Source organism: Vigna radiata, chromosome 5, assembly GCF_000741045.1.
Source record: "Vigna radiata var. radiata cultivar VC1973A chromosome 5, Vradiata_ver6, whole genome shotgun sequence".
In the NCBI taxonomy this organism is placed as follows: Eukaryota; Viridiplantae; Streptophyta; class Magnoliopsida; order Fabales; family Fabaceae; genus Vigna; species Vigna radiata.
In genome coordinates this window covers 16,415,921-16,443,178 of record NC_028355.1, presented here as the reverse complement: position 1 = coordinate 16,443,178, position 27,258 = coordinate 16,415,921, and the positions used below count along the sequence as shown (strand labels likewise).

The 27,258-nt window shown below is 36.6% G+C and overlaps 4 protein-coding genes and 1 long non-coding RNA gene across 16 annotated transcripts; 2 read left to right on the top strand and 3 right to left on the bottom strand.

The window, feature by feature from the left end:
- Positions 1–832: 832 nt before the first annotated feature.
- On the top strand, positions 833–4,187 carry LOC106762696 (receptor-like protein kinase HSL1). The gene is made up of 2 exons (XM_014646730.2): positions 833–3,533; positions 3,622–4,187. The coding sequence occupies exons 1-2, from the start codon at positions 905–907 to the stop codon at positions 4,047–4,049; spliced, it is 3,057 nt and encodes a 1,018-aa protein (XP_014502216.1). The 5' UTR covers positions 833–904; the 3' UTR covers positions 4,050–4,187.
- Positions 4,188–4,472: 285 nt separating this feature from the next.
- On the bottom strand, positions 4,473–10,556 carry LOC106761954 (nuclear poly(A) polymerase 4). 12 transcript variants are annotated; one of them, XM_022780768.1, is made up of 15 exons: positions 10,225–10,555; positions 10,039–10,116; positions 9,666–9,773; positions 9,150–9,212; positions 8,902–9,063; positions 8,101–8,214; positions 7,939–8,001; positions 7,511–7,840; positions 7,272–7,436; positions 6,286–6,999; positions 5,993–6,199; positions 5,797–5,893; positions 5,338–5,400; positions 5,182–5,226; positions 4,473–5,090 (listed from the first exon to the last, which is right to left on the bottom strand). In XM_022780768.1, exons 1-12 carry the CDS (start codon positions 10,360–10,362, stop codon positions 5,858–5,860), a joined length of 2,178 nt encoding a protein of 725 aa, XP_022636489.1. In that variant the 5' UTR covers positions 10,363–10,555; the 3' UTR covers positions 4,473–5,090; positions 5,182–5,226; positions 5,338–5,400; positions 5,797–5,857. The 12 variants fall into 12 exon arrangements, with proteins under 12 accessions (XP_022636489.1, XP_022636484.1, XP_022636485.1 ...); XM_022780763.1 differs by lacking the exon at positions 5,797–5,893 and having other exon boundaries at positions 10,225–10,556; XM_022780764.1 differs by having other exon boundaries at positions 5,182–5,400.
- Positions 10,557–12,852: 2,296 nt separating this feature from the next.
- On the top strand, positions 12,853–21,144 carry LOC106762554 (ATP-dependent 6-phosphofructokinase 6). The gene is made up of 13 exons (XM_014646530.2): positions 12,853–13,305; positions 13,418–13,464; positions 13,563–13,602; positions 13,956–14,018; positions 14,108–14,245; positions 15,384–15,542; positions 15,694–15,747; positions 17,636–17,704; positions 17,833–17,962; positions 18,332–18,597; positions 19,771–19,819; positions 19,986–20,140; positions 20,552–21,144. Exons 1-13 carry the CDS (start codon positions 13,201–13,203, stop codon positions 20,831–20,833), a joined length of 1,557 nt encoding a protein of 518 aa, XP_014502016.1. The 5' UTR covers positions 12,853–13,200; the 3' UTR covers positions 20,834–21,144.
- LOC111241667 lies at positions 16,054–19,763 on the bottom strand. Its single transcript, XR_002667811.1, has 2 exons — positions 19,202–19,763; positions 16,054–16,243 (listed from the first exon to the last, which is right to left on the bottom strand). It is a non-coding gene; the product is annotated as an uncharacterized LOC111241667 (long non-coding RNA).
- Positions 21,145–21,689: 545 nt separating the features above from the next.
- On the bottom strand, positions 21,690–24,359 carry LOC106760912 (serine/threonine-protein kinase Aurora-2). The gene is made up of 9 exons (XM_014644357.2): positions 24,198–24,359; positions 23,921–24,040; positions 23,302–23,448; positions 23,114–23,209; positions 22,785–22,880; positions 22,603–22,699; positions 22,382–22,499; positions 22,046–22,118; positions 21,690–21,959 (listed from the first exon to the last, which is right to left on the bottom strand). The coding sequence occupies exons 1-9, from the start codon at positions 24,234–24,236 to the stop codon at positions 21,858–21,860; spliced, it is 888 nt and encodes a 295-aa protein (XP_014499843.1). The 5' UTR covers positions 24,237–24,359; the 3' UTR covers positions 21,690–21,857.
- Between the last annotated feature and the right edge of the window lie 2,899 nt (positions 24,360–27,258).

The window sequence follows — 27,258 nt, the reverse complement described above, 5'->3', positions numbered from 1 at the left end:
CATAAATATTGTGCAACCTTATTTTGGAAGTGATCATACTAATTGGAAAGGAATTAATTCAGTTCTGGCCCTATAGCTGACAGATGTATGTTGCAGCTGTGGAGAATGGTTTTCTAAAAGTGCAGGACAAGTGGCATTGTGAATCTTTTTGGTAAAATTAACTTAGATTCCTTTGTATATGGGTCTTCTTGTACCAATTGTTTCTATACTCCATACAATATGAGTAAAAGGGTTGAAATTAGTTTCAAAAGGGTATTTAAAAATTAAAAAAAAAATTCAATTTTTGGTTTATATGATATTAGGTTACCTTTGTCCCATTTTATTGGAAAGAAAAATGGTGGTTTGAGGTAGAAAGTATGAAGGTAGCGTGCTTCAGTGTAGTAACATAAAGATATTCACTTCAGCACTGTTGACTAGCTTTCTCCTTTCCTTAATCCATGCGTTTGTGGCCCAATGAAACAATTTAAGCCAAATCAATTTGCCAGAGAATAAATATTGATGGTAGAAAATGGAACCAAAACAAGAAAAAGAAAAGAGAAAAGAAAAAACAATGATGAGATGTCCTTTCAATTGTGTAGTTTTAACTAACCAAAGATATCCACTGAAAAAAAATCCAAGAAATGCCACACAATATCTTAATCAGTCGTGTTTGAACGAAACTCTAACATAGCCAAACATCACTTTCCTCTTGCTTCCATCATTTTCAGCATCGCCCGTGTAATTAAAGTTCATTGCTAGTGCTTATATTATTTTTCCCGTGATTATTTTCAATATATAATAAACTCATTCACACACATCGCAATACATCAAACACATAACAGAGTAAAGACAGACACAACAAAACCTCATGTTCGAATTTTGATAGTCACATTTTCCCGGCAAAATCCCTAACTGAAACTGCGAAATGTCCAAAGTGCCCCTCTTTATTTCATTTCATTTCTTTCTGTTATTCAGCGTCGCTGTACCCTCTCGGGTAATTTCAGAAACTGAACAAACAATTTTACTCACTCTCAAACGTGAACTGGGAGACCCACCGTCGCTCCGATCATGGAAACCGTCTCCTTCTGCGCCGTGCGAGTGGGCGGAGATTGGATGCAGCAGCGGCGGCGCCGTCACGAAGCTAGTCCTCTCCAGCAAAGGCATCACCACCACCAAGAGCCTTCCTTCCACAATCTGCAACCTCAAACACCTACTTGAGCTTAACCTCTTCAACAACTCCATTTCCGGCGAGTTTCCGACAACCTTGTACGAATGCTCCAACCTCCGGTACCTCAACCTGTCGCAGAACTACCTCGCTGGAGCGATCCCCGCCGACGTGGACCGCCTCAAAACCCTCACTTTCCTGGACCTCAGCGCCAACTCCTTCTCCGGAGAGATCCCGGCCGCGATTGGGAACCTGTCAGAACTGCAAACGCTGTATCTGTCCGCAAACAACTTCGAGGGAACTGTCCCCAGGGAAATCGGAAACTTGTTGAACCTCGAATTTTTGGGTTTGGCTTATAATCTCAAACTCGCGCCGTGGGAGTTCCCGTTGGAGTTTAGGAAATTAAAAAATTTGAGGTCTATGTATATGCCGCAGTGTAACTTGATCGGAGAGATTCCAGAATATTTCGGGGATATTTTCACGAACCTCGAACGGTTGGATTTGGGGAAGAACAAGTTATCAGGGAGCATTCCGAGGAATTTGTTCTCGCTGAGGAAGTTGAGGTTCTTGTACCTGTTCAGTAACAGATTGTCGGGTGTGATTCCTAGTACTACGATGCAGTGTTTGGAATTAATCGAGCTTGATTTCGCGAAGAATAATTTGACGGGTTCCATACCCCCAGAGTTTGGAAAGTTAAAGAACTTGAGTACCTTGCACTTGTACGAAAATCACTTGGTCGGTGAGATTCCCGTAAGTTTAAGCCAAATTCCTAGTCTCGTCTATTTCAGGGTTTTCAGCAATAACTTGAGTGGAACACTGCCTCCAGAACTAGGCTTGCATTCCAAGCTTACAGTGTTTGAGGTTTCTGAGAACCAGCTCAGTGGTGGGTTGCCGGAACATTTATGTGCAGGTGGTGCCCTTATTGGTGTGGTTGCATTTTCCAACAATTTTAGTGGGGTTTTGCCTGAGTGGATTGGGAATTGTCCTTCTCTAGCCACGGTTCAGCTTTATAATAACAAGTTTTCGGGTGAGGTTCCTTTGGGTTTGTGGACTATGAATAACCTTTCGTCCTTGATTTTGAGCAACAACTCTTTTTCTGGGTCTCTTCCGAGTCAAGTGTTTTGGAATATGACGAGGATTGAAATCGCCAACAACAACTTCTCGGGTGGGATATCTGTTGGGATTACTTCAGCTAAAAATCTGATGTTTCTTGATGCCAGAAACAACATGCTTTTGGGTGAAATTCCAAGGGAATTGACTCAACTTTCACAGCTTACAGCTCTCATGCTGGATGGTAACCAACTTTCGGGTGCACTTCCATCTGAGATTATTTCGTGGCAATCACTGAACATTTTGACACTATCAGGAAACAAACTTTCTGGCCAGATTCCCACGGCTATTACTGCTCTTCCCCGCCTGGCTTACCTGGACTTGTCTCAAAACGACATATCAGGTGAAATACCTCCTCAGTTTGATAGGTTGCGGTTTGTTTTCCTCAACTTGTCCTCCAACCGGCTATCTGGGAAAATTCCTGATGAGTTCAATAACCTCGCATTTGAAAACAGTTTCTTGAACAATCCTCATCTATGTGCTTACAATCCAAACGTCCACCTTGACAACTGCTTGACCAAAACCGCGTCAGCGGCACCACAGTCGAGCAATTCGTCTTCGAAATCAGTGGCCCTGGTTCTGGCTGCCACTGCGGTTGTGTTAGCGGCAATAGCTTCCTTGGTCTACTATATGTTGAAAACGCAATGGGGCAAAAAGCACTGCGGGCATAAAAATAAGGTTGCAACGTGGAGGCTCACTTCATTCCAGAAGCTTGATCTCACGGAAATAAACTTCCTCTCGAGTTTGACAGACAATAACCTCATAGGGAGTGGAGGGTTTGGGAAAGTTTACCGGATTGCTTCAAATCGTCCAGGTGAGTATGTTGCGGTGAAGCGGATCTGGAATCGCGAGAATGTGGATGACAAGTTGGAGAAAGAGTTCCAGACTGAGGTTGAGATCCTGGGCAACATTCGCCACTCGAATATAGTGAAGCTTTTGTGCTGCTATGCAAGTGAGAATTCCAAACTTCTTGTTTATGAATACATGGAAAATCAGAGCCTGGACAAATGGCTTCATGCAGAGGAAAAAACATCGCCTCCTGGGTTGAGTTGGCCAACGAGGTTGAATATTGCCATTGGGACTGCACAAGGCCTGTGTTACATGCACCATGAATGCTCACCCCCCGTCATCCACCGAGACGTCAAATCTAGCAATATACTGTTGGACTCAGAGTTCAGAGCTAAAATAGCAGATTTTGGGCTCGCCAAGATGTTGGCAAAGCCCGGTGAACTAAACACCATGTCTGCACTAGCAGGCTCTTTTGGCTACATTCCACCAGGTAAATGATGCTAAATTGCCATCTACAGAACTTTTTACATTGATACTGAAGTGAGCTGATCTGATAATGTGCTTCACTTGCGTTGCAGAATATGCTTACTCAACTAAGATTAACGAGAAAGTTGATGTTTATAGCTTTGGTGTTGTGCTCTTAGAGCTTGTTACGGGAAGGAAGCCTAATATAAGCGGCGAGCGTGCATGCAGCTTAGTTGAATGGGCGTGGGAGCATTTTAATGAAGCCAAGAGCCTTACTGATGCATTCGATGAGAATGTCAAAGAACCACGTTATGCGCAAGAGATGGCTAATGTCTTCAAATTGGGCCTCCTTTGCACAAGCTCCTTGCCCTCAACCAGACCTTCCACGAAGGAGATTTTGCAAGTACTTCGGTGTTGTCATTCAGGTTCTACACGTAGAAAAATGGGAAATGAGTTTGATATCGCTCCTCTACTTGGGGACACAAGGTACGTTTGTAGTTACAAGGAGAGTAATGCTGCAACCAATAACTCATCTTGGTGATACAGGGTACATTTCTAGTTGCAAGAGAATGTTGTAAGCAAAAATTAAGCAAGCTGTTGGTACGGCATGTAAAGATAGTATTATGCACGAATGTGAATAACTAATGTTTTCTCATTAAAAGAGTATTATTTTGAAAAACATAGTATACTCCCACGTAAGTTTTTTTCATACCTACAACGTATTCGATGAATGTGAGGCAAAAATGCAGACGAGATATACATACGACCAAAATAAGAGTTCCAAGAACAATGCGAAGTTTTGGATGTGATTAACGTGTAAGCACCACAATTTGTTAACTATGTTTACATACGATTGTCTCAAGTGATCAGCGCGAAATTCAGAATAATCCTGCTTCATTGGTCTTTTCACTAGAAGGAAAATGAATATCAAGCAAATTAAGTGCAAAAACATAAAAGAAAGCCATGAAAGAGCACTAATGAAAGAAACTATTTTCACAAGATAAAGTGTTTCACTAAATTGAAAGACCAACGAAACCCAATAAACAGAAGGAACCTCCCACCGAAACTTCCGAAGAAAGGATAAACAAGAAAGACTACCCCATTCTGCCGCCAATATATTTTTGTTTTACCACTTTCTCTTCTAAATAACCTAGCCGAAGCAGCCATTTTTTACATTTACATAACGTATCGATCACATCTACGTCACAAGCAAAATACAAAGTTCCCACTCCTTTAAAATCCAAGTAGATATGTTAAGGTTTATGAGACAATTCAGAGCTCTGAAGATGAGATGAGCGCATGTTTCACACAACAGGACGAGACCACAATTTAAGCGTCTCCGTCATGCTGTTCATCTATGTACACAAACGATCATCGCAATGCCATATACCCCAAACCCCAATCTCTTTCACTGCCATCATTTGTTGTATCTTTTCTCACTGTTCTATTACAACAGCCTTAGTCCCGCTCACAGGATCTCAGCACAGCAACGGCCACCAACAATGCACAGGGTAGCAGCGTGACAGGAAAATCAGCCATTAACCCTCTCAAACATCATGGGATTCAGTCCAAACTCGTCCACCTACAAAACCAAAAGCAAAGACCACAGTATAAAAACAATCTTTAAGAGAGTTGACAAACATGTTTTTCAAAAGTTCCGCAGAGATTCTGACCTAGCCCATCTTCAATTTTACAACACTTCTGAGTCTGAAATCTGGCTATACACAATATAGAAAATAGAAAGAATAATAACAATTAGGGAAAAATGTATTAAACAAAAAAATTTAAATGAAACAATAGGAAGGTCTGGTCTCTGAGTCTCTCTATACACAAAACAAGTTAGGTTCTTAAGCACAGTTACTGGAAACATAGCACGTATAGTGGTGCAGGACCTGCGACCACACATTCACCAGTCAGAAAACTAAGAAATTAAATTACCATGGAAATTGACAGTCAAATTATCTTGAAAGAAACAGGAAAATATACAACATTAAAACAGTTGTTCATAGAAATAAGACCCAAAAAGATGGGAAGAGAGAAGGGGCAGGCCATACTCTAAATTTGGCTATAAATATGCAAACAAATCTAAAATCAAACAAAAAAGAATCAAATCAGACCAAAAAAAAAAAACAAGATTAGACTTCTTATTCTGAAAACTCATGAAATATAAATTTTTGGTAACTTCCATGAAAGAACGAAGCAAAGGATGAGGTGAACTGAATAGTATCATTGTAAGATCAGACAGGCCTCTATTACCGAGAAAACAAATAGGTTAGAAAATTCAAAACCTTATATTCTTGAGCCCTGATATTTTGAAATACTCTATTTCCAAGAAAACACCCACTCTCTTCAGAACTGATCTGGATCAGCCACACAAACATCACCCTGCACAGATCCCTGACTCACTATCTCCCAGACTTCCAGTTTTTTCACTGCCATCCACAATAGTCCTAATCCAAAAAGTCCTCAAACGAAATAACTCACCTCGCAACTGAGGTTCTGGGAGCTGGCATTTGGTACATAATCTGAGCATTCATCCCTTGTGATGAAATTACATGCTTTGTCTAGTTGCTGATCCATATCGACGACACCCGCTTTACAGTTTGAAAAGTTGTTAGTCGATTCAGTTTCTTCACTTTCCAAGCAATCTAAAGCCAGATCCTGAGCTTTGTCCCCAACGACAACTCCATTCTGAAATGCATCACCAACGTCTAATTAAGGAAGTTCACATGAACCAAACAACTTCCAAAGGTTCCACCACTGATTCAGCAGCTTACCTCATTAGGAACTTCTACACTCCTCGGTTTCAACATATCATGTGTGGTGTCAACAAAGCCTGGTTCACTTATCTGCATGTCAGCTACGACAGAGCTTAGTCCACTTCCTGGGAGCACATCAGATGACTTAATTTCACAATTGCTGTTAGCATACTTGGCCGTTGAACCAGCTACCCAAACCCCTTCCATACTATCAACACTCATTTGAGCTGTACCACCTAATTTACTAGTACAACTTTCAGGAGAAACACTTTCTAACCTCTGTGGGCTAATAGATGCCCGTTTATCTGGTTTGTCTGGCTTCTTTTCCATCATTTCAGGGTAACTTTTCCTCTTGGTGCATCTTTCAGATGGCCCAGATCCAGAGTAGCACTTTGTGGCATCATCACCTGTTTTTTCAGTCGGATGGCTTATGTGTCTTGGCATTCTAGTGCGTTTGTAACCATCAGGAAAAACAAATGCAGGAAGTTGCTTTCGACGAACATGAGAAACAAAAATTTCCATTCCAGGCTTCCAGTAGATATACATATTTATTTCTTGTCTAAATTCATCAACCGTTCCACGTATATCAAATTGCTGTCCCTCTTGACCTCTTACTCCCTCTTTCCTTTGCAAGCCCATGAAAAATGCAGAATGTGCACATGGCTTAGATGTGTCTATATACTCATGTGGGTAAGGATGGCACTGCAGCATCCCATTTGTATCTCGCTCTATCTACTCAAATAATTGAAAACCATATTGTCAATGTTTAATGCATGGGAAGGAAAGAATATACATATATGTTCAACAATTAAATATTTTCAATGAATAAAAAAATAGAACTGGAATGATCCCAGGTTCAATAAAGCTTGTACGTACATGACAAACCTATACTACCAAGAAAAGAATTTACGAAACGTTTAGAGATTAATTTTTTTCAACGGAGAACAGAATTCAATTAAACCCAATACAGGAAAGTCTTGTACTAAACTATGACAAGACTGTACCTTTAGGGTAAGCAGCCTCAATCGAGATTCTACCCAGCCCTTCCACGCTAGTAAGTCATCAGTGTCCGATGCAACTATGTCCACTTGTAAATAGTTTTTGTACGCCTCAAAAAAGATATAAGGCTGAAAAAGTGCGCTCCACTGGGCTTTATTGAGGTCAATTTCCTAACAGTAGAAGTATCAATCAAATAAAGACAGTCACAAATAAAATATACCAAGAAATAATAGACTTATCTTACATCACAAATCTTATTGCCATAGCGGAACTGTTCCATCATGACACGAAGAGTACTTGCTGAGACATTGTAACTTGAATTCATGCAAGGGTATGCAGGAGTAATTATTGGCATAGTGTGAAATCTATCTCGGGGATTTCTACGAGGATCCCATATAGGGAATCCCAGTTCATTCTCTTCTATAGAGCATAGCATTACAGGGTTTGGCCATCGCCACTGTGTATAGACCCTGAAGAACCGGGAAACCAACATACTAGGGATTGCATTAGGGTAAAGCTGGCATATTCGAGCAACTAAAATAGCCCAATTTACACCACCAAGGAATCCAGTAACCTAAGCACACCAAAAAACAGTATTTAAAATCATTATAAAAGAAAATACCATTGGTGTTGAAATAAAATACAACCAAAGAATGTCGGGGCAGCTCTTACATTTGAATAAACACCACGTCTTTTAGCCCAAAACTTCAAGCATCTCAGTGTAGTTCGAAAGTGCTATCATTATCAAGGGTTAATGGACTATCAAATTAATAAGATGAACAACCATTAAATATAATATCTCATTTAATCAAACAAAAGAACATATATATTAACCTCAATATTTGGAACAAGTTTAAGAATTTGATCTGCCACACGGCAGCCATTAAGACTTCGAACAGTTGGTTCATCAACATCATACAGGACTGAACCATGAGAGATATCCAGGTCCTGTAGATAAGTATGTTAGAAAACCGAATCAAATTAAAGGCAAGTTTAAATAAACTAGATTCTATGGTGGAAGACTGAGAAAGTACAATGGAAAGAAACATGTTCTCTGTGTTTATCTGTGTTTTCTTTCCTTCCTATTTGCTTTCCACCCAATCAAACACACAAAATTAGAATGCAAGAAGGAAACAGGAAATGGATACATGGTGACAGGTTATAAATACAATACAGTTTGCCAACCTAACGAATATAATGTATCAAAGTCAATAAACCACAAGTAAATTTAGATCAACAATAAAAACGTGCATTCAGCAAAACTAACATGTTACATGAAGGTCAATAATCAGCATACTAATATAATATCTTCCGTCTCAAATCAAAACAACAAAAACATCTACCCCATATAATTGCAATAGTACTCCGTGGAACGTGGGTAAAAAGACAAAAATCCTACCTCCAAACCAAACATGATAAAATCACAAAAGAAAGATAAACAACAAAGAGATAGCAGTACTTATATACGACACGTGATTGGTCTAAACTGTAAAAGATTTGTGAAGGACAGTGTGCTTAAGTGAGGGAAATCTCAAATTCTCAACCTACGAGAATGCAGTTTTAATAAAATTGTCCCCCACGAAAGTGTGCACTCAGAAGATACAAAGACCCTGATGAATGAATAACCAAACTTACTTCTGGCACAACCAAAAGTGATATACTTGCATACAGCAAATCTATAGATATTCCCTGGAATTTGAATTTCATTACTGGAACATGTGCATCAGGAACTGGTTGAAGTTCAGAAACTTCTTCCATTTCAGCCAGAATGTTATGCAAAATGATGAAGAAATCTTCCTGCAAAAGAGAGAAATTGGCTAAAATATAACCAATGTCAGGGATTTTACTAAATTGAGGAGAAATAACCAGCAGAAGTGTGTCACCTCTCGGTTCACATAAGAAGGACCAATGCACAAAGTGTCAATGTCAACTCCAGGTCCATGAACCTGCAAATTATTGAAATATTAATATTGTTACAAACAAAAGGCTTGGAACTACAGCATTCCCGAGTCGAGGAGAATTAAACGTGTACATTAACATAATCTCAGCAGAAAACGTTTAACATCATCAGGGATCTCTTTCTTTAAGCAGCTATAAAAAGTTAAGTATAGAGGATCCACCAGACTAAGCATTCTCGGACTTTTAGCTATTCGCAGATCCTAATAACAATAAATGCATTCCTGCTCATAAAATTAATTCTCCTTCGAATCTTTTTCTACTTCAAGATTTAATTTCCTTCTTCTACTGACAACTCATAACTTGCTAATTTCTATGGTGAATCTAAACAACACAAGCATTCTCTGGATAAATTATCAGACATAAACTACTACAAAGCAAGCCTCTAATGTAAACCCCCACAATCCAAACAAGTATGAATATTTTCACAATGTCATACGCACCCCAAGTCGGTAAGAACCAAAAGTGAAAATAACTGCGTTTGCATCCTCAACCATCTGATCTGTGTAGCCACGTTGGCGCGTCAACTGCTTCACCCAGCTCTTCACAATCTACATTGCAAGCTAACTTGGTCATTACAAAAAATCAAAACCAAAGGACAGTGAAAAACCTCAATCACAAAAAGAAAGGGCACCATCCGAAAGCCCTGGTGAACCCTAGACAAGCATAAAGGTTTCAATTCAAATCATGTTCCTCAACATGAAACAAATTCCACAATACTGTTCACAGAAGCTGAACAGGCAAATAAACAGAACACCGACGCAGTAATCAACGCGCTCAAATAACAACAAAAGCGAGATCGAAGAGACAGTTAACCTGATCGAGGCGGTGAAGAACCTCCTTCCTCGCGGCGGACTCATCATTGCTCTCGTAGAGCCCCGAATCGAGCAAGAACTGAAGCAAAAGAAAACAAATTTGAGGTTTAGGTTTCACACGAAAGCGAGAATGCGAAGGCGCGGGGCCCTAAACAATCGAAGATGAGACGAATCACAGTCTACTTACCCTCTCCAACTCGTTGTTACGGTGGAGATCAGCGTCGGTGGGACCCGCGAGAGAGAGAGGCTTCGTGAAACCGTACTTGTTGGCTTGTTCCTGTTGAGGCGGCGTGGAGGCACCGCTTGGACTATCGGAAACCGCCATTTGGAAGAGCGAAACGCACTACGCAGCTTCTTCACTGTGTATCGCTCAAATCGCTGGCATCTGATTTTTCCAGTTCAGAGATGCCCCTGATTCGAACGTGGAATAGGACGGTTTCGGATTTGGGGTTTGGGTTGGGTGGGTTAAGGGAGCGTTTGGTGTTGATGCGCAATCGCAAATGGAACTTTAAAAAATGATTTTTATTACGCGGACCGGACTCGTGTTGTGTTAACGTCGTTGTATCCACTCGGAACGTTCCACCTGTACTTTTTCTCTTTTTCTTTTTTTTTAATTCATCTCTCGCCTCAAATGTTTGAAGTTTGAGATTTTTACTTTTTTTTGGAAGAGAGAGACAATAATTTTGTCTTCTTCAGGACTAGAACTTTCACTTTTGTATCTCTTATCCATCATGTTGCTTTCTAGATCCTTTCTTTTCTTTCATATTTCTCTTCAAATCAAAACTTTTGAAGCTAAATACTATATGTTTCGGTAGTGAGGTCGGACCACATTAAAATCTATACAATTTGTTTTTTGAATATTCGGCGCACCTCCCATTTCTTCGTATGCTTCTGTATGTTCGGTCCGTAATCTTTCCGTCATAATACGTTTCAGCTGGGTACCTGCCAAAGGTTTTCTGACATTCAAGTCAGTGTATGAATCACTTATAAAGATAGAGAGAGAAAGAGAGAGAACCAGAGTAAATGCGCAGCAAATGTAACCTATTACCCCTTACCTTTGACCTCTATTTTTAGTTTTTGCCATAGGCCTATGATTAAGAAAACCTTAATCACGGTCCAATTGTTGGCCCAATACCCTTAATCGTGTTTTATCTTAATTTTGTCTTAACGATGCCTTTCGATCTGCGTTGGACGGTTTACCTAGCACGGTCGTTCCTTCGTTAACCTTATGGTTGAGACAGTGTAACATGTCATTGATAAACCGGGCGTTGCGCTCGCGTCGATTATCTTGGACGACCTGACTTAAACAAGATCTGCTCCATAGGCTCGTACTTCTGTATCCTTAAGTTGACCTGGTGGACGGATGTTGCGCCCGTACTGAACACGTTGTCCAGACGTCTTTCATATATCGCTCGGTCCCTATGGTACACAACCCCCCAAGCCCTAAGCAACGTAGTGGCTGTAGGGTTTGAAGAGAGGTCTGGGTCCTTGGGTTGGACTACTGACCTTTCACCTATGACGTAGGAACGTTTGGGCGGGAAAAGACATGTGTCATTAGTAGGGGGATTGTCCATTCCTGGCAGTTGTAACATCCACGGATCTGGGCTGTTGAACGTGGTGGTTTTGAACGATGATGATGTGTTGCAGTTTTTCAAAAAATTTCTATAAATATGGCGCTTGGTTCAGTCATTGTCACGTCTTCTCAACTTTTTTTCCTTTCAAGCTTCCGCATTCGTTTTCCCTCAAGTAATAAATTGACTATCGTTGACGTTGAGTCTTCACTAGAGTCATCAGGTCGGGGCGGTGGTGGTGCAGGGAGCAACGACGGTGGCACGTGCAGTGGCCACGTTCATTTGAGTCAAAGCTGATTTAACACGTTAGCACGCACACAATTAAATCCATTTGGTTATATTTAATGGAAGGGACGAATTTGACCCAAAATTTTAAAAGTGGGGACCCATTTCAAACACTTTTAAAACGAATGACTAAATTGAGATTTGTCAACAAAACTATGAACAAAATTGGCTATCAAAACCTATCAAATAATACAATAAAAAGTCATCAGATGACTCTAATTTTTAAATTAACATTACATTGTCACGAAGAAAATTCTGGTTTTAGTCATTTTTACCAAATTTTTTAACTTTATTTGCTATTTCAAGTAAGTTTCATTATAGCATTTAGAACGTGCTTGAAACAGCAACTAAAGTTAAAAAAATTTGGTAAAATTGACTAAAACCAGAATTTTCTAAAGTTAAAAGACTAAATTGTACCTATTTTGAAAGAGAGATCAAAACCAAAATCACCCCAAGGGACTAAAAACATATTTAACCTATATTTATATTAAACACAATCTTATAATCAAATAATCAAATTCAATTAAAATTAAATAAATTACATTTGAAAATATGCATCTTTATTTTAACATATTACATTATTAAATATAAAAATATAAATATTAAATTAAATTAATAATTTACATTTTTTAATTATTTTATTTTGAAATAGAATCATTTAAAAATCACTTTTTAAAGTAACATTTAATTAGATTTATTTTATTACATCAGTCATATTTATTACAAACTTTCATCACATTTTTCACCCTCTTTCTCTTATTTCCAACAGCATAACTTTTTACTTTCTTGGTCTTTACTTCTTTCCTTTTTTATTTCTTCAAATCCAGGTTTAATTAACTTGTTATAACACAATCTTGCAAAAGCAATAAATACCGCTCCTACAAGTAAAAAAGAAGTTCAACACAGAGATCGTACAACTTATTTTTGTTTAAATTGAACAGTAACCGGTAAAACTGCGCCACCAGTTTTCTGCGACCACCGCATCTGGGTAAAACCGAGTCTTTAGATTCCAGAAACACTTTTCGCGCACTCTCAGCTCTTCACTACTATCAGATTCGATCTTGATCGTCCATCTCCACCACGATCACGATGATGGCACACACGCACGGTTCATATCCATTGTGACCTGTCAGGACTTAGATTCTCGTTGAAACTAAACAAATCCGCGCACAACCAAGTTCAGTGTTCTTTCTCTTTTCACACTCTTTCCACCTCTTTTTACTTCGTCGTTCGCCCACTCCACAGTCCGAAACAAAATCTGCAAAAAAAAAAACAGATAAACAACGAAGATTCCGTAGGGAAGAACAATGGCGTCCAGCGATTCCGATTCGCAGTTGAAGATCGTCCATGGCGACGCTGGTTACATTCTCGAAGACGTTCCTCATTTCACCGATTACATTCTAAATCTTCCCGTATCTCTCTCTCCCTCTCTCTCTAGGATTTACTCGATTACATTTGCGAACTGCGTCACATTGACGCATTAACTCGCGGCTTGTATGTGTAATGCTTTTTTGCTTTCTGCAGACTTATCCGAATCCGCTTCGGTCCAATCCTGCTTACTCGGTTGTTAAGTAAGTGAATCGCCTTGCTTCGTGCTGTGATTGTGATTTGAGAATGGAATGTATTCTGTTCGAAACCTTGATTCGCTATTTTTTTTTCACCTGTTCAGGCAGTATTTCGTGCATATGGACGACACTGTGCCTCAGAAGGTTCTATCTGTTTTTATTTGCGACGGCGACCTGTTTGTTCATTTTTTTCTCCGTTTCATCCATCTTAAACACTTCTGCTATGTATTATTTTTGCGTTGCCTGGCCTATTAAGTATCAACAACGACTTTGCGATTGAATTAATGTTTATCGCTCAGTTCGATGGTTGGCGGAACAAGAAACTCTTTACATCGGTTACTGATACTTGATCAATTATCATTAACAAAAACACTGAATGAACCTCTTTCTTTTCAACGGTGAAGATGGAAAATAAATGGAATCGTGGATTTATTTATTGTACATCAGCATTACCAAGAAGCATTGTTGTTTATGCTTTTATTTGGCCTTTTTGATAGGTTGTTGTTCACAAGGATGGTCCAAGAGGTGTACATTTTAGACGTGCAGGCCCTCGACAAAAGGTAATTTCACTTGGTTGTTTGCATATATTAAGAATATTTTAGAATGAATAATCTATTCCGTTTCAACTCACCGACACCTAATCTAATAGGTATACTTTAGATCGGATGATGTGCACGCATGCATTGTCACTTGCGGCGGACTTTGCCCTGGCCTCAACACTGTCATAAGGGAAATTGTCTGTGGTCTTTCTTACATGTATGGTGTTAACAAAGTCCTTGGCATAGATGTGAGTGACAAAATTCTCTTTTGTTGTATGTTCATCATATTATCTGTTGCTGTGGATTGTATATCCTGTGATTTGCATTAGGTAAGAAAGCTTACACCGCTATGATGTGCTTCTCTGTCCCTTCTTTGTGTTTGTAAATCTTATTTCATCCTTGTAAATCAAATTGCATGGATAGTTTACTGGACAATTAATCAAACAGACTCTGATTTCGTACAAACTCTTGGTTTGGATTTATTCCTTATTTTCCTCTTTTAGGGACATTCTTGATAAAGTTAAATGTAGTCTAAGTTGCAACTTTTGACTTAAATCTCAGTTTGGTTTAGCTTCCAGCTTATGAGAGATTTTGTTAAACATTTTCTAGGTAAAAATACCAAACTCTGTTTATTTAATAATTGCTCATGGAGAAGTTAAAAGAAAAGGCTTTAGAAAAAGGTTAAGGTTTCATGAATTAATTTAAACTCAGCAAGAAGTTAGATTCAGCTTATCTCCTTAATTCATTCTATTTTCTTCTTCCATAAATGTTTATCAGGAAGTGTATACAAACTAGCTGTCATTATATGTTTTTCGACACGTCTAGTTGTCTTTGTGATCATTTTAATGTTTGTATCAAGCAAGTTCTCTCTCATAGTTGTTTTTTCTTCACTGCATTAGATTTGGGAATTTTTGTTTTGTTGTTAGTGAACCAGTTTGGAACTTGTTTTTTTTTCTTTTTGTTTAGTTTGGAACCTTTATGAAACAAATCATGAGCCTTTTTTCTTAAATACTTCTTGCCATGATGATAAACATATGTGAATAAAACATTAGTAACGATGGTAAGCTGACTAGCTGCTATGAAACCTTTCAATAACTGGTAGTTTAAGGAATCCTACATTTTGTTATTATTGTCAAAAGACAGCATATTGAATACGAAGTGTGATGTAGTATTTACATGAGATATGTGCATGTCATTGTTTTTGCAAGTTCTGGCAAATTAATGCACGTGTTTATTGAGAATTTCCCACATATACTTGACTGAACAAACTTTTGGGTTTCATGGAGACAATTTACCATCCACATTTTTTTTTCCTGTTCTTTTAACCTCAGTCACACTTATTGATCCATTGTCTTCACCACTATATTGTATCCAAACTTTATACAGGGAGGTTATAGAGGTTTTTATTCCAAGAACACCATTACTTTAACACCTAAGGTGGTCAATGACATCCATAAGCGTGGAGGTACAATTCTTGGGACGTCACGAGGGGGGCATGATACCAGCAAGATAGTTGACAGCATCCAGGATCGAGGAATTAATCAGGTTTACCATGTGTCAACTGTATTATAATGAAGTATCTAATGACGATGAATGCCGTTATTACAAATTCAGAGTTTAGTTATATCGATGTGCTTGAAACCTGAGTAGGTTATTGTCATTGCATGGGTTTTCATTGTTCTGATTCTTGTTACAGGTTTATATTATTGGAGGAGATGGTACACAGAGAGGAGCTACTGTGATTTATGAGGTAGGTATTGAAATTCAAAGTTCTTAAAAATGTAATGTTTCTATTTTTTATCTACGATAAGAAAAATAATAATATCATTTCATTGAAAAAGAAATATGTTTAATATATACCTTTTTAAGATTATGAGTGGCATATTTGTGTACTTTATTTGGTTTATTTGTTGATTTTCTTGATTTTGTTCAATGAAGGCGGATGCTTAGGCATTCCAAGTTTAATTTGCTTTTTCAATCTTAGTTGACATCTCATAAACTTACTTATGTTCACTCTATTTGCTGATGACATTAAGAGAAGATAGTACAGATAAAATAATTTCGAATGAAAAATCATAGATTATTAATAATTAATGATGTTCTTACAAGGACTGAAATAGCCATATAAGACCAAGATGCCTTCTTCAACTTGCTCTCTTGTGCTTGCTTGCTTGCATGTGTTTTCGGGTCTCAGACTGTGTCGGCTTGTCTCCTTTGCATTTCTCTAATTGAGAGAAATGATATTTCTACAAAAAAAAAACACTTCAACAGTCAAATCACCAAATCATATTAAAAGCATAATAAATGCACAATCAATGAATAGTGTATACTTAAGAAATGTGGACCTATTTATAATATTTGAATGGACTTTTGCTTGGATGAGCCTAGATTAATTCAATCCAATAGCCTAAACACCTGATTAGTTCCTTATTGAATATTTTGTTGCTTAATGGTGTTTATTCCACTAATATAAGCTGATGTTGGTGTCATGACCAACATAAGCACCAAGTAGTACATTGGCCCTAGGCTCGAGAGGTGATTGAGAGGCTAATGAAGGAAAGAAAATTTCCATTTCTTTAGTGGTTGAGATCTTTTTGTCTATCACAATATATTGGCCCCTCAAGCCCTTTTCGTATGTCCTTTTCTTGATGGGTGTTGTCTTGACTTGGACCTTGTTGCAAAAGTCTTTTAAGTTCTTCTAACTACATGAACATAGCTGCTAGATGTCTTAATTCTTCTCGATCGGCTGTGGGTTTGTTCCGCAAACTGTCAGCAAAGGAGCCTAGTCTTAGAATGGTGATCATGTGGTATAAGGCTACCTTGGGATGTTTCGTATGTTTAACACCACCTTGCCAAAGCGCTCCATAAAGGTTCATAGTGATTTCCCTTTCTGTTGCTTGCTTGTAAGGATGTCTCCTTCACGCTTCTCTGACTAAGAGGGATGGTGTGCTAACAAAGACACTCTAACGCCTTGACTCAACAAAACATATTAAAACTCTAATAATTATGCAATCGATTTACAATGTATACCACATAAACGTGAATCTATTTATAATGTTTTAATAGACTTCTACCTGGGTGAACCTATATTAACTTAATCAACTAGCCTTAATAACTAATTAGTGCCTCTTTTAATATTTAGTCACGTAATGGTGTTTATTCACCTAATTTGAGCTGATGTTGGTGTTGGTGACCGTCATCATCTCAACACCAAGTAGTACAACTGACAAGTCTCACATTCATCCCTTCTATTTGCCCAAGGTGGGAACTGTATTTTTGGTAATTTATGCATATTTCCGCTCTTATATTCGAGCCCTTTCCGTTTTATTCCAATAAATAGCACAATGATGATAGTATATATCTTATGTAGATGTAGTTTCAGTGGCAAAGTTGACCCAGGTCCTTAAGTGCAAATTAAATAGAGTCTTAACTCCTTAAACTATGCTAGTTTGCAAATATAATGCAGTCTTTTCTTGTAGGTCAAGTTTCATGGTAGTTTCAAGGGATTGTTAAGAGCATGTGATTTTACTAAAAGAAATTTGGTAGCATAAAATGTATAGCTGCCTGTCCTGATTGACCTGAAATCAATCTTTTAATATATGAATTAAGGATTCTGAACAGATGTTGGTATTGTACAGGAAGTTAGACGGCGGGGCCTGAAAGTAGCAATTGCTGGAATTCCCAAAACCATAGATAATGACATCCCGGTACGCTTGTTTCAAATGTTATGTTATTTTGTTTTTCTAGAACTATAGTTTTACTATTATATGCATCTGAAGTGTTGGTTATCTATGTTTGAGAAAACTTCATGTGGAATTGTCTTGTTTTTCTTTAGGTTATTGACAAATCGTTTGGTTTTGATACTGCGGTCGAGGAGGCTCAACGTGCCATCAATGCAGCACATGTTGAAGCTGAAAGTATTGAGAATGGCATTGGTGTTGTAAAGCTAATGGGACGTTATAGTGGTATGATTACGTTGCATTTGTTTGTTATGTTTTAGGCATCTAATTCAGATTATTTAAGCCCTGGTTGGTTTCCCAATCGGCTCAGTCAGACTTGTGTTTTTTGGAGCTGCTTCCTCTAAAGTGCACGAAGTGCAATTTAGAGGATAAAGGCACTAATAACTGTTAATTATAAAGAAAAAAATAAGATTGACATTGTTACCAACTTTGAAACTTTTTATACATTTATTTGATTTTATCATAATCCTCAACTGTTTATTTTTTAATCAACATGTGTAATTGCATTTTATCCTCTAAAGTGGACCAGTTGTTTGAAGGAGCTGGATCTATTTGCTTTCCTTTTCCTGTGTTTAATGGGTACTGTGACTGCAGGCTTTATTGCTATGTATGCTACTCTTGCTAGCAGAGATGTGGACTGTTGCTTGATTCCAGAGTCACCCTTCTACCTTGAAGGAAAGGGTGGACTTTTTGAATTTATTGAGAAAAGGCTGAAAGAAAATGGGCATATGGTCATAGTCATAGCTGAGGGAGCAGGACAAGATCTTCTTACTGAAAGCATGCAAGACATGGACCAGAAAGATGCTTCTGGAAACAAACTACTTCAAGATGTTGGTTTATGGATATCTCATAAGATCAAGGTATTGTTATACATAAGATGGTTTTTAAAACATAATTCTTTTTCCTTGGAATTTTTGTAGTATAATTCTACTATCGCTGAGGAATTAATTACTTGGGGAGATCTTTCCAATTACTATTAATTGGTTGGACTATATTTGATAGAAGCTGAATTAGAATTATATTATATAAAATCAATGAATGGAATACTCAAGGTATGCAAGAGATCCTGTTATCTCCCCATTCTCTAATTATATTCCTCCATCTGTGTTCCCTCGTCTTACCTATCGGAAACTTCCCTTGATGCTTCTAATTATCTCCACTCAACTAACTTTTTAGGCTAACTACTGATATGTTGAATTAACTAGTAAAGTGGTTACCTAACAATATTCTTTTGATTAATTTCAATCTTAATGGATTGTATTTCACTCCCTTAAATAATAATTTAATCTTTGCCTTGCCGAGCTCTAAAAACATTTTTGGATTCTTGAACTGTTAAAAACTACAAAAGTAGATTGAAATTTTTTATGCGTCATTTGGCAAAACCTTTTGAGTTGAGTTTTTCATGATTTTGCTTACTCTGCACTATGACTACTGTTTATCATTGCATATCAGTAAAAAGCTCACCATTTATCATACTCCTCTCTATCTCAGCCAATAGCTAGATGGCATACGTGTATGTAGATGTGTGTGTGTGTGTGTCTGTACTGTTCTTGCAAGGGCTGAGATGTCTGCTTCAACTTGCTCTCTGGTGCGTTGTTTTGCTTGCGTCTTCAGGTTTTAGGACATGCCAGGATGTCTCCTTCGCACTTCTCTGATTGAGAGGGATGGTGTATCTACAAAGACACTCTGCAACTTAATTCAGCAAAGCATATTTTAAACATAACAAATAAGCAGTCAATAAACAATGTATACCTCGTAAATGGAAACCTATTTATAATATTTTAATGGATTTCTATTTGAGTGAGTCTAAATTAACTTGATTCAATAGCCTTAATACCTCATTAGTGCCTTATCGAGTATTTAGTTGCGTTCATTCAGCTACTCTGAGCTGATGTCCGTGTAGGTGACTGACATCATCCCGGCATCAAGTAGTGCATTTACAAGTCAGTGTTTTAGGGTTTTCTAATTAAAAAAAATCAACTGTACAATTCTCTTTCTTTCCCTTTTAAAAAACATTTGTCATTTTCTAACAGGACCACTTTGCAAGGAAGGATAAGATTGCCATCAATCTTAAATATATAGGTCAGTTTCTCTTACATTATTTTCTTCTTTTTTGACCAATTCTTTGTAGCTTCTTTAGTCTTCCATTTTATTTGGAATTTGAAAGGTTTCTTAAAATTCGAATTTGGCAACCATTTAATTCTTTAGTGGAATAAGGCTTTGTTGTTGTTGTTGTTGTATGTGCCAGATCCAACCTACATGATCCGAGCAATTCCAAGCAATGCATCAGATAATGTCTACTGTACACTTCTTGCTCAGAGTGCAGTGCATGGTGCAATGGCAGGGTATACCGGATTTACGTCTGGACTGGTCAATGGAAGACATACTTATATCCCATTCAATGTGAGTTACTACATACCCTTACCCAAATTTTGGACTGTTTCATAATGTTTTCCTCTCTTTTTTTTTTTGGTTGGGCACAATAATTTTCTACTGGTGCTTAATATCAAGCGGTGGTTGGCTTAAGAGGTTGGATTGAGTTCTATTTTTGAGTGTGCCGGACTTGAACTGGACTCTTTTCAATGGAAAATTCCTGTGGTCAAGGAAAAAAACCAGAGATTTTCGCTAGTTAGCTACTATCATTGTGACGGAAGAATGATGTTTAAAATATACAGAGTTTGTTATATGTTTTGCCACACCGTGTACATATGAACATGGCTAGCTGTTTTCTATTGCTTCTCCAATTTTACATTGATGGTTTATATTCAGAATTCTTTATACAACGGAGAATTTATGTTCAAATTTTGATCCCAGAGAATCATTGAGAGGCAGAACAAAGTTGTGATTACTGACAGAATGTGGGCAAGACTCCTTTCTTCCACCAACCAGCCAAGCTTTTTGAGCCCGAAAGATTTAGATGAAGCCAAGAAAGCAGAACAACCTCCGAGTCAATTCTTAGAAGGGAGCAGTTGCAATGATATTGGTGAAGCTGAGAAAAAAGAAAACACGTTCAGTCAATTGTTAGAAGGGGACAATTTCAAAGATCAACAACAATTTGAAAACCATGCAGACAATGGTATCGAGACGATAAATTAGATATAGATTTGTTTACCTACAAGTGTATTTGGTGACATGTTGTATCATTTTTACCCAATGCTTACAACCTCCAAAAGCCTGGAGTACTGGGAGCAGTTCTTTTTATCCTTTTCCATGTTTTGAAAGTTGGTACGTCTTGCTTTACTTGATCGTTATACTAAGGAGATTTTGTTGAGCTTTTAACCTAGAATTGATCAGAATTATTCTATCAGGGGCTTGAAGGGACTAGTTTATTTGCCTTTTGTTGTTCTCTCTCTTTTGGTTTTATAAACAGTTTTACTGGAACGAGGTATAAACAGACGCTTTTTTCATTCTTTTTTTCCCTTTAATCTTACGTTTGTTGTGATAACGATTTTTTCTTGAGCTGACATGGTTATTGTAGAGTGTTTAAATGACAATACTAAATATTAATGTTTTTAGTTAAATGTTTACCTGTTTATTTAGTGGAAAAAATGTTAATTTTTAATGTTTGAAATTTTTTATTTATTCTATTTCAGTTCTTATTTCTAGTTATGGTTGATTTGACAAAAATACGCATAATTAATATAACAAAAAGTATTGTAAACTAAGATAGTTCGAACTTTTTGGTATCTAAACCATTCAAGTCAATTATTATAGGTATCTAAGTCAGTTATTATTATATTAATATGTAAACCATTTAAGTCAGTTATTATTATATTAACTTTAAATTATGTAAAGATTAAAACAAAAAAAAGTAAAAGACTTAACTTTATTTTAATTATTTAATTATAAAAATATACATTTTTAATTTATTATTTATTTAGAAATAAATGTATTGCTAATGATATATTAAAATATTTTACAATCATTCAATATTATAATATCAAAATTAATATATAGAAAAAGATACCTTTATATATTTAGGGTTACAACAATAAAAAGAAAAACAATTGATGAGTTATTCTTTATCATAGGTTTTACAAACAAATGACAAGCTTCGATTCTTTCATCTCTAGGTGATTTTCCTGATTAAGAAAATACCAAAAAAGAATGATAAGGTTCACTAGCCCCTATATACACCAGAAGGCTCTGCATTCTGAACAATCCAAGGGTGATCAAGGAGTTTGTGCAATGGTAACCGTTGCGAGGAATCCTTGACAAGCATCTGTCAATAAAACAAAAAAAAAATAGAGGAAAGAGTTACTAAGGCAAATAACGTTTGAACAAATATATAAACATTGAGTAACAAACCTGACTGATAAGATCCTTTGCACCAGAGGATACAATTGGTTTAGGAGGGAACTTAAGATCCACGTGTACTATCCTGTAAATAAGGTTTTCAAAAGGGAACATAAGATCCACTTGCACTGCAATTTAAATTGATTTAGTGTTTACAAAGCAGTCTATAAAAAGAGACCAAAGTGGACAGCAGCATGAAACTCGGTAGATTCAGTAGCAAAAGCACCCTAGTTGGTTAAATCTTAGTCCCCTCAGCGGGAATAATAATAAAAAAGTAGTTAGGACAATAAAAAACCAGTCTGAGCATGATGCTGATGCTAAATTATATCCAACTGATTGGTACTTTACCTCCTGTAAGTATCTGAGTGTTCTTTAGCCTCAAAGGGAGGGACCCCATAAAGAAACTCATAACACAGCACACCAAGGCTCCATATATCCACACTCGCATCATGTTCTACACTCTCCACTGTTGAAACATAAAGTATTAAACAATAAATATAGTGCAGCACCATTTATGAAAAAAGTAACAAAAAAAATATTTGTCCACTGTTCATGTGGCATAAGCATACCCATCTCGGGAGGAAGGTAATCCAGTGTGCCACACATTGTCCGCCTGCGATTAAATGTGTGCACTGACCACCCAAAGTCCGCTATTTTTAGCTCACCCTGAGATGAAAAAAATGTTAACATAAGTAACGAGGACAACAAAAAGAGCCACATAAGAAACAGAAGCCTGAGTTTAGTAGATCACCTGTGCACCAACAAGAAGGTTTTCTGGTTTAATATCCCTGTGGATTACGTGTTTTCCATGGCAATATATTAGGGCCCGAGCCAATGACGCAACATACTGCTCTCAAACACAAGATAAACATTTCGTCCATGTCAGAAGAATGTAGACTGCCAACCACGTATCTAAGCAATCGCACTCTAAGTGAAATATTATGTCAAATGTTCCAGTATTTACTTGCTTCTTAATACATTAAGACACTAATGTGGAAGAAAACACTTGAGTCAATCTTTTGTATCACACAAATAACAGTACACGAGGGGAGAGGAAAAAACAATAGCCGCTATACTTACAGTAGCTGCACGCCTTTCACTGAAATACTTGCATTTTTGCAATTCCTTGTAAAGTTCACCTTTGGGTGCATACTCTAAAATCAAATACACTCTTTTCTGCAGTTGTGTTATTTCACATAAAATGTTAATAGCAGAGCATTTTAAACCTCTTCGACAATATCAGCATAAAAAGTAAAAAACAAACGTACCTGGTCATAAAAGTATCCATAGAGGCGCAAGATGTGGGGATGTCGGAGATGACTTTGAATCTCAACTTCTCGCCGAAGTTGATGCACAACTTGGGATTGCTGCAATTGGCTCTTAAAGAGTACTTTCAAAGCAACAATATGATTACTCTGTACCAAAACCACATATCAGTCTCACACTAAAATTAACTTCTGAAAACAAAAAAGTAAAGAGAAACATCCTGTACAAATTGGCACAATACATCACAGTCATCTCATACAAATACAATGGTCAATGGTTCGTGTGCAATGTAACAGCTCTGATCTTAAACCAACAATTCCAAAAAACCTGTTATCAGTGTTACGTGAGACATTTTAGATGCTTCATATTACATCCCATCTCATCAAAAGACTATAACAACAAGTAGTCACAATCCAACAACAGTAAAAACTCGAGTAGCTACACCTATGCACATAGCTACACCTATGCACAGCTAATCGTTCAAACCCTCGATTTGAAATTAAGAGAACAAAAGAAAATACGAAAAACCAATGAAATAATCCATAGAAATTAGCATAATCACGAGTCATCATCAGAAGAATACAATATCAACAGCAGAAACCCTAACAAAATAAAACTCACACTCTTCTCTCTTGCCAAATAGACGTGGCCGAATTTCCCCCTTCCAAGAGGCTTTCCAACCTCGAAATCGTTCAGCGTCCACCTCCTCTCCGCAGCTGAACCCGACACCTCGAAAGAATCCTGACAAAACGAAACACCACAGAATCAGCAACGAGACCTTGTTGCCGATTAATTCCGCAAAGCAAAATAATAATAATAAATGGTCTGATTTGGAGGAACGAAAACCCTAGATTTGTGTGCGTGAGAGAGAGAGAAGAAAAGAGAACAGAAGAGAGACCTTGTGTTGTTGAGGCTGAGTCTCTGTTGCGATGGCCATGATTATGGAAGCGCAATTGCAAGAATGATGGACAGAGAGAGAGAAATTGAGAGAGTGATTTTAATGGACACAGAGGCTGTGCTGTGTTGTGTTGTGTTGGGTTGTGTTTGCATTAACACACAGCACAACAACAGCTTTCTTCCTGCAACGGTCGAATAACGGATAGCAAGCCACGTGTTTCAATCCCGCTTTCTAAGCTTTTCAAATATCTCCTTTCCATTTTGTCTTTTTTTTTTTTTTTTTCTACGTAGGAAGAGGAGCGTCCTTTCTACAACGTTATATGTCCAGAAAAAAACAAATATTTTTCATAAATAAATAAACGATTACTGTTCTTTTAAATAATTGAACAAAATAATGTTTTTATGGAATTTGTTATAACTTTTTTTAATTATAAGATTGTGTTAAAATCAGTGCTCGACTCACCCTTTATTTATTTTTCTTTATTCCAATATGTAACATTTGATAATAAAACATTTTTCAAAAAATCACTCATTTAAAAAATAGATGGAATTTTCTTCTTAAAACATAGAAAAATTACTTGTTTTTAGAATAAGAAAACTAAGGAAAAAAACTATTTTATTTTATTAAGAAATATATTAAATAATAATTTTAAACGAATTGATGATGATATGAAAAAAAATGATATGTGATAAATATTCAAGTTATAATAAATATTTTTGTTATATGTAATAGTGAAACATATGTGTTTAGATGTATTTGTATCAAATTTTTTATTATGATCATAAAAAATAGGAAAGTTAATTTTGATCATAATTATTAAAATAAATAATATTAGTATATTTTAATAAAATATATTTGTAAATTTAAATAAAAAATAAACAATTTTATTATAATTAATTAATTTAATTTAAAAATAATTATAAAATTTAAAAGGTAAACAAATAAAATAGACATATGTACCACAGTTATAAATTATTTGACAATGTATTATTTTTTTAATGGGAAAAACAACTTTAAATTGATTTTACATAAAATTTTTTCATCAATTCAAATATAATCTTGTTTTTATGAGTCTGATTGAAACAAGTGAGATGTTTAAGAATTGAGTTGTTGACTATTATGAGAAAACTTTGAATTTCGAATAGAAACAAATCTTTAAATTTCGAAGAGAAACAAATGAATATAAAAAAAAAAAAAAAAAAAACTTTGAACTTCGAAGAGAACCAAATGAAAAATTAAATACTCTTACACAGATGAAAAACTGTTCGTTTTAAAAAAAAAATATTATTGGTAAGCAGGGAGTGAAAAGATCTGAATGGAATCTAATGCCTTCTTTACTTCAAGGGATTTGGAGAACGTGGAAAAGATTTGGATATGATTTTTTTTTTTATTTGAGTGGATTTGAAGATAAGTGAAAATGAATTATTTATCTCTAAATCTATTCAAATAAATAAAAAAAAATTATGTTCAAATCTATTTAATTATTCTTCCCTAAATTCACTGAAAAATTATGTTTTCATAAATTCATTTATGAAAATTACACTTTTTTATTTGCCTTTTTAATAATAATAAAATTGTTATTATTATATCTCATTTCTATGTATATCCCTTGTAACATTCCAATAAATATAACTTGAAAACTATCATTTATTTTAGGAGTATACATAAACAATAATAAAGAACAGTAGGAGATAAGTACATTGGAGTAGAATATGAGATTTCACATAGAATTTAAAGCTGAACATGATAGTTGTCTTATATTGGGCCTGTTTTGGAAGCCTGGCCCACTTCCCTTAGCTTTTTATTTTATCTTTGGTTTACTTTCTCTGTAACACTTTTTACAATTTCTCGTTGTTGCTTCTTCTCTGGAACATTCAAGATTGTCGAAAGGGGCTTTTCCCTGAACCAATATACTGTTCACTTTTCTTCTTGCACGAGTAAGATTTTAAATCTCTCCTTCTCTGCTTCTTCTTGTTCAATCATCTGCATATTCTTAGTCATGGATCATATTGCATTTACCTTGAATGTGCATCTTTTTACCAACTGCATATATCATTCTAATATGGTATCAGAACTCTTCCTTTGAAGGGCTCTGCTACGCGTTCTCTGTTCTTTTTCTTTTTCTCTTCCTTTTCTTTCTTTCTCCTTGTTCTCTTTGCAATGGCAGAAACCAACAGATACCTCTACATTCATCCAAGTGAAAATCCGGCCACTGCTCTTGTCTCACCCGTTCTTGATGATACCAACTACCATTCTTGGAGTCGCTCAATGTTGATTGCTCTCAGTGCCAAAAACAAGATTGAGTTTGTTCTTGACAATCTTCGTCCACTTGCTGCCGATAAGCCCGAACACGTTGCCTGGATTCGAGGGAATAACATGGTTGTGTCGTGGCTTGTCCATTTTGTTTCTACTAACATTCGCCAGAGTATAATATGGATTAACAAGGCTTCAGAAATCTGGATTGATCTAAAGAACAGGTTTTCTCAAGGAAGCTTATCTCGCATTTCAAGTCTTCAACATGATATCGCTACCCTTCATCAAACATCTGTTCAAGAAGACAATGGAAATACTAAAGACAACAATTCTGACAATACAGAATCCATTCGTCTTACATCACAACAGTTTCAAATACTGGCTAATCTCTTTAAAAACCACAATCTGAACGACTCTTCTACTTCTGCCCAAGTTCATCACATTGGCTCTGTTTCTGCTAACCAAGCTTTTTCAGGTAATATCAGTCCTACTCTTATCTCTAAATCCTTTAAAAATAAATGGATTCTCGATTCTGGAGCTACAGACCATATAAGTGTTTCTTTAAAAAGCTTTTCTTCTTATAAAAGAATTAAACCCATTCAAATTGCTTTACCCAATGGTGTTATTGTCTATTCTGAGTATTCTGGAACTGTTAACCTCAACCGTAAGATCCAACTCTTTGATGTTCTCTATGTCCCACAATTTTCGTTTAACCTTATTTCAATATCCAAACTGATATATTCCAAAAATTGTGAATTGACATTTTCTTTACATGGTTGTACTATACAGGACATTCATACCAAAGAGA

Bases quoted from the DNA above. Each gene is read 5' to 3' on its own strand.
- LOC106760912 (XM_014644357.2), bottom strand. From the start codon at position 24,236: ATGGCCATCGCAACAGAGACTCAGCCTCAACAACACAAG. The intron at 22,881-23,113 runs GTAAGTATAGCG...GTTTGAGAGCAG, and splicing joins GTGAAAGGCGTGCAGCTACT to TATGTTGCGTCATTGGCTCG. The intron at 22,500-22,602 runs GTATGCTTATGC...ATGTTTCAACAG, and splicing joins TTACCTTCCTCCCGAGATGG to TGGAGAGTGTAGAACATGAT.
- LOC106761954 (XM_022780763.1), bottom strand. From the start codon at position 10,362: ATGGCGGTTTCCGATAGTCCAAGCGGTGCCTCCACGCCGCCTCAACAG. The intron at 9,774-10,038 runs GTTAACTGTCTC...CTTGCAATGTAG, and splicing joins TTCTTCACCGCCTCGATCAG to ATTGTGAAGAGCTGGGTGAA. The intron at 9,064-9,149 runs GTGACACACTTC...TCTCTTTTGCAG, and splicing joins CTTCTTATGTGAACCGAGAG to GAAGATTTCTTCATCATTTT.
- LOC106762554 (XM_014646530.2), top strand. From the start codon at position 13,201: ATGGCGTCCAGCGATTCCGATTCGCAGTTGAAGATCGTCCATGGCGAC. The intron at 13,306-13,417 runs GTATCTCTCTCT...TGCTTTCTGCAG, and splicing joins ATTACATTCTAAATCTTCCC to ACTTATCCGAATCCGCTTCG. The intron at 15,543-15,693 runs GTTTACCATGTG...TTCTTGTTACAG, and splicing joins AGGATCGAGGAATTAATCAG to GTTTATATTATTGGAGGAGA.
- LOC106762696 (XM_014646730.2), top strand. From the start codon at position 905: ATGTCCAAAGTGCCCCTCTTTATTTCATTTCATTTCTTTCTGTTATTC. The intron at 3,534-3,621 runs GTAAATGATGCT...CTTGCGTTGCAG, and splicing joins TTTTGGCTACATTCCACCAG to AATATGCTTACTCAACTAAG.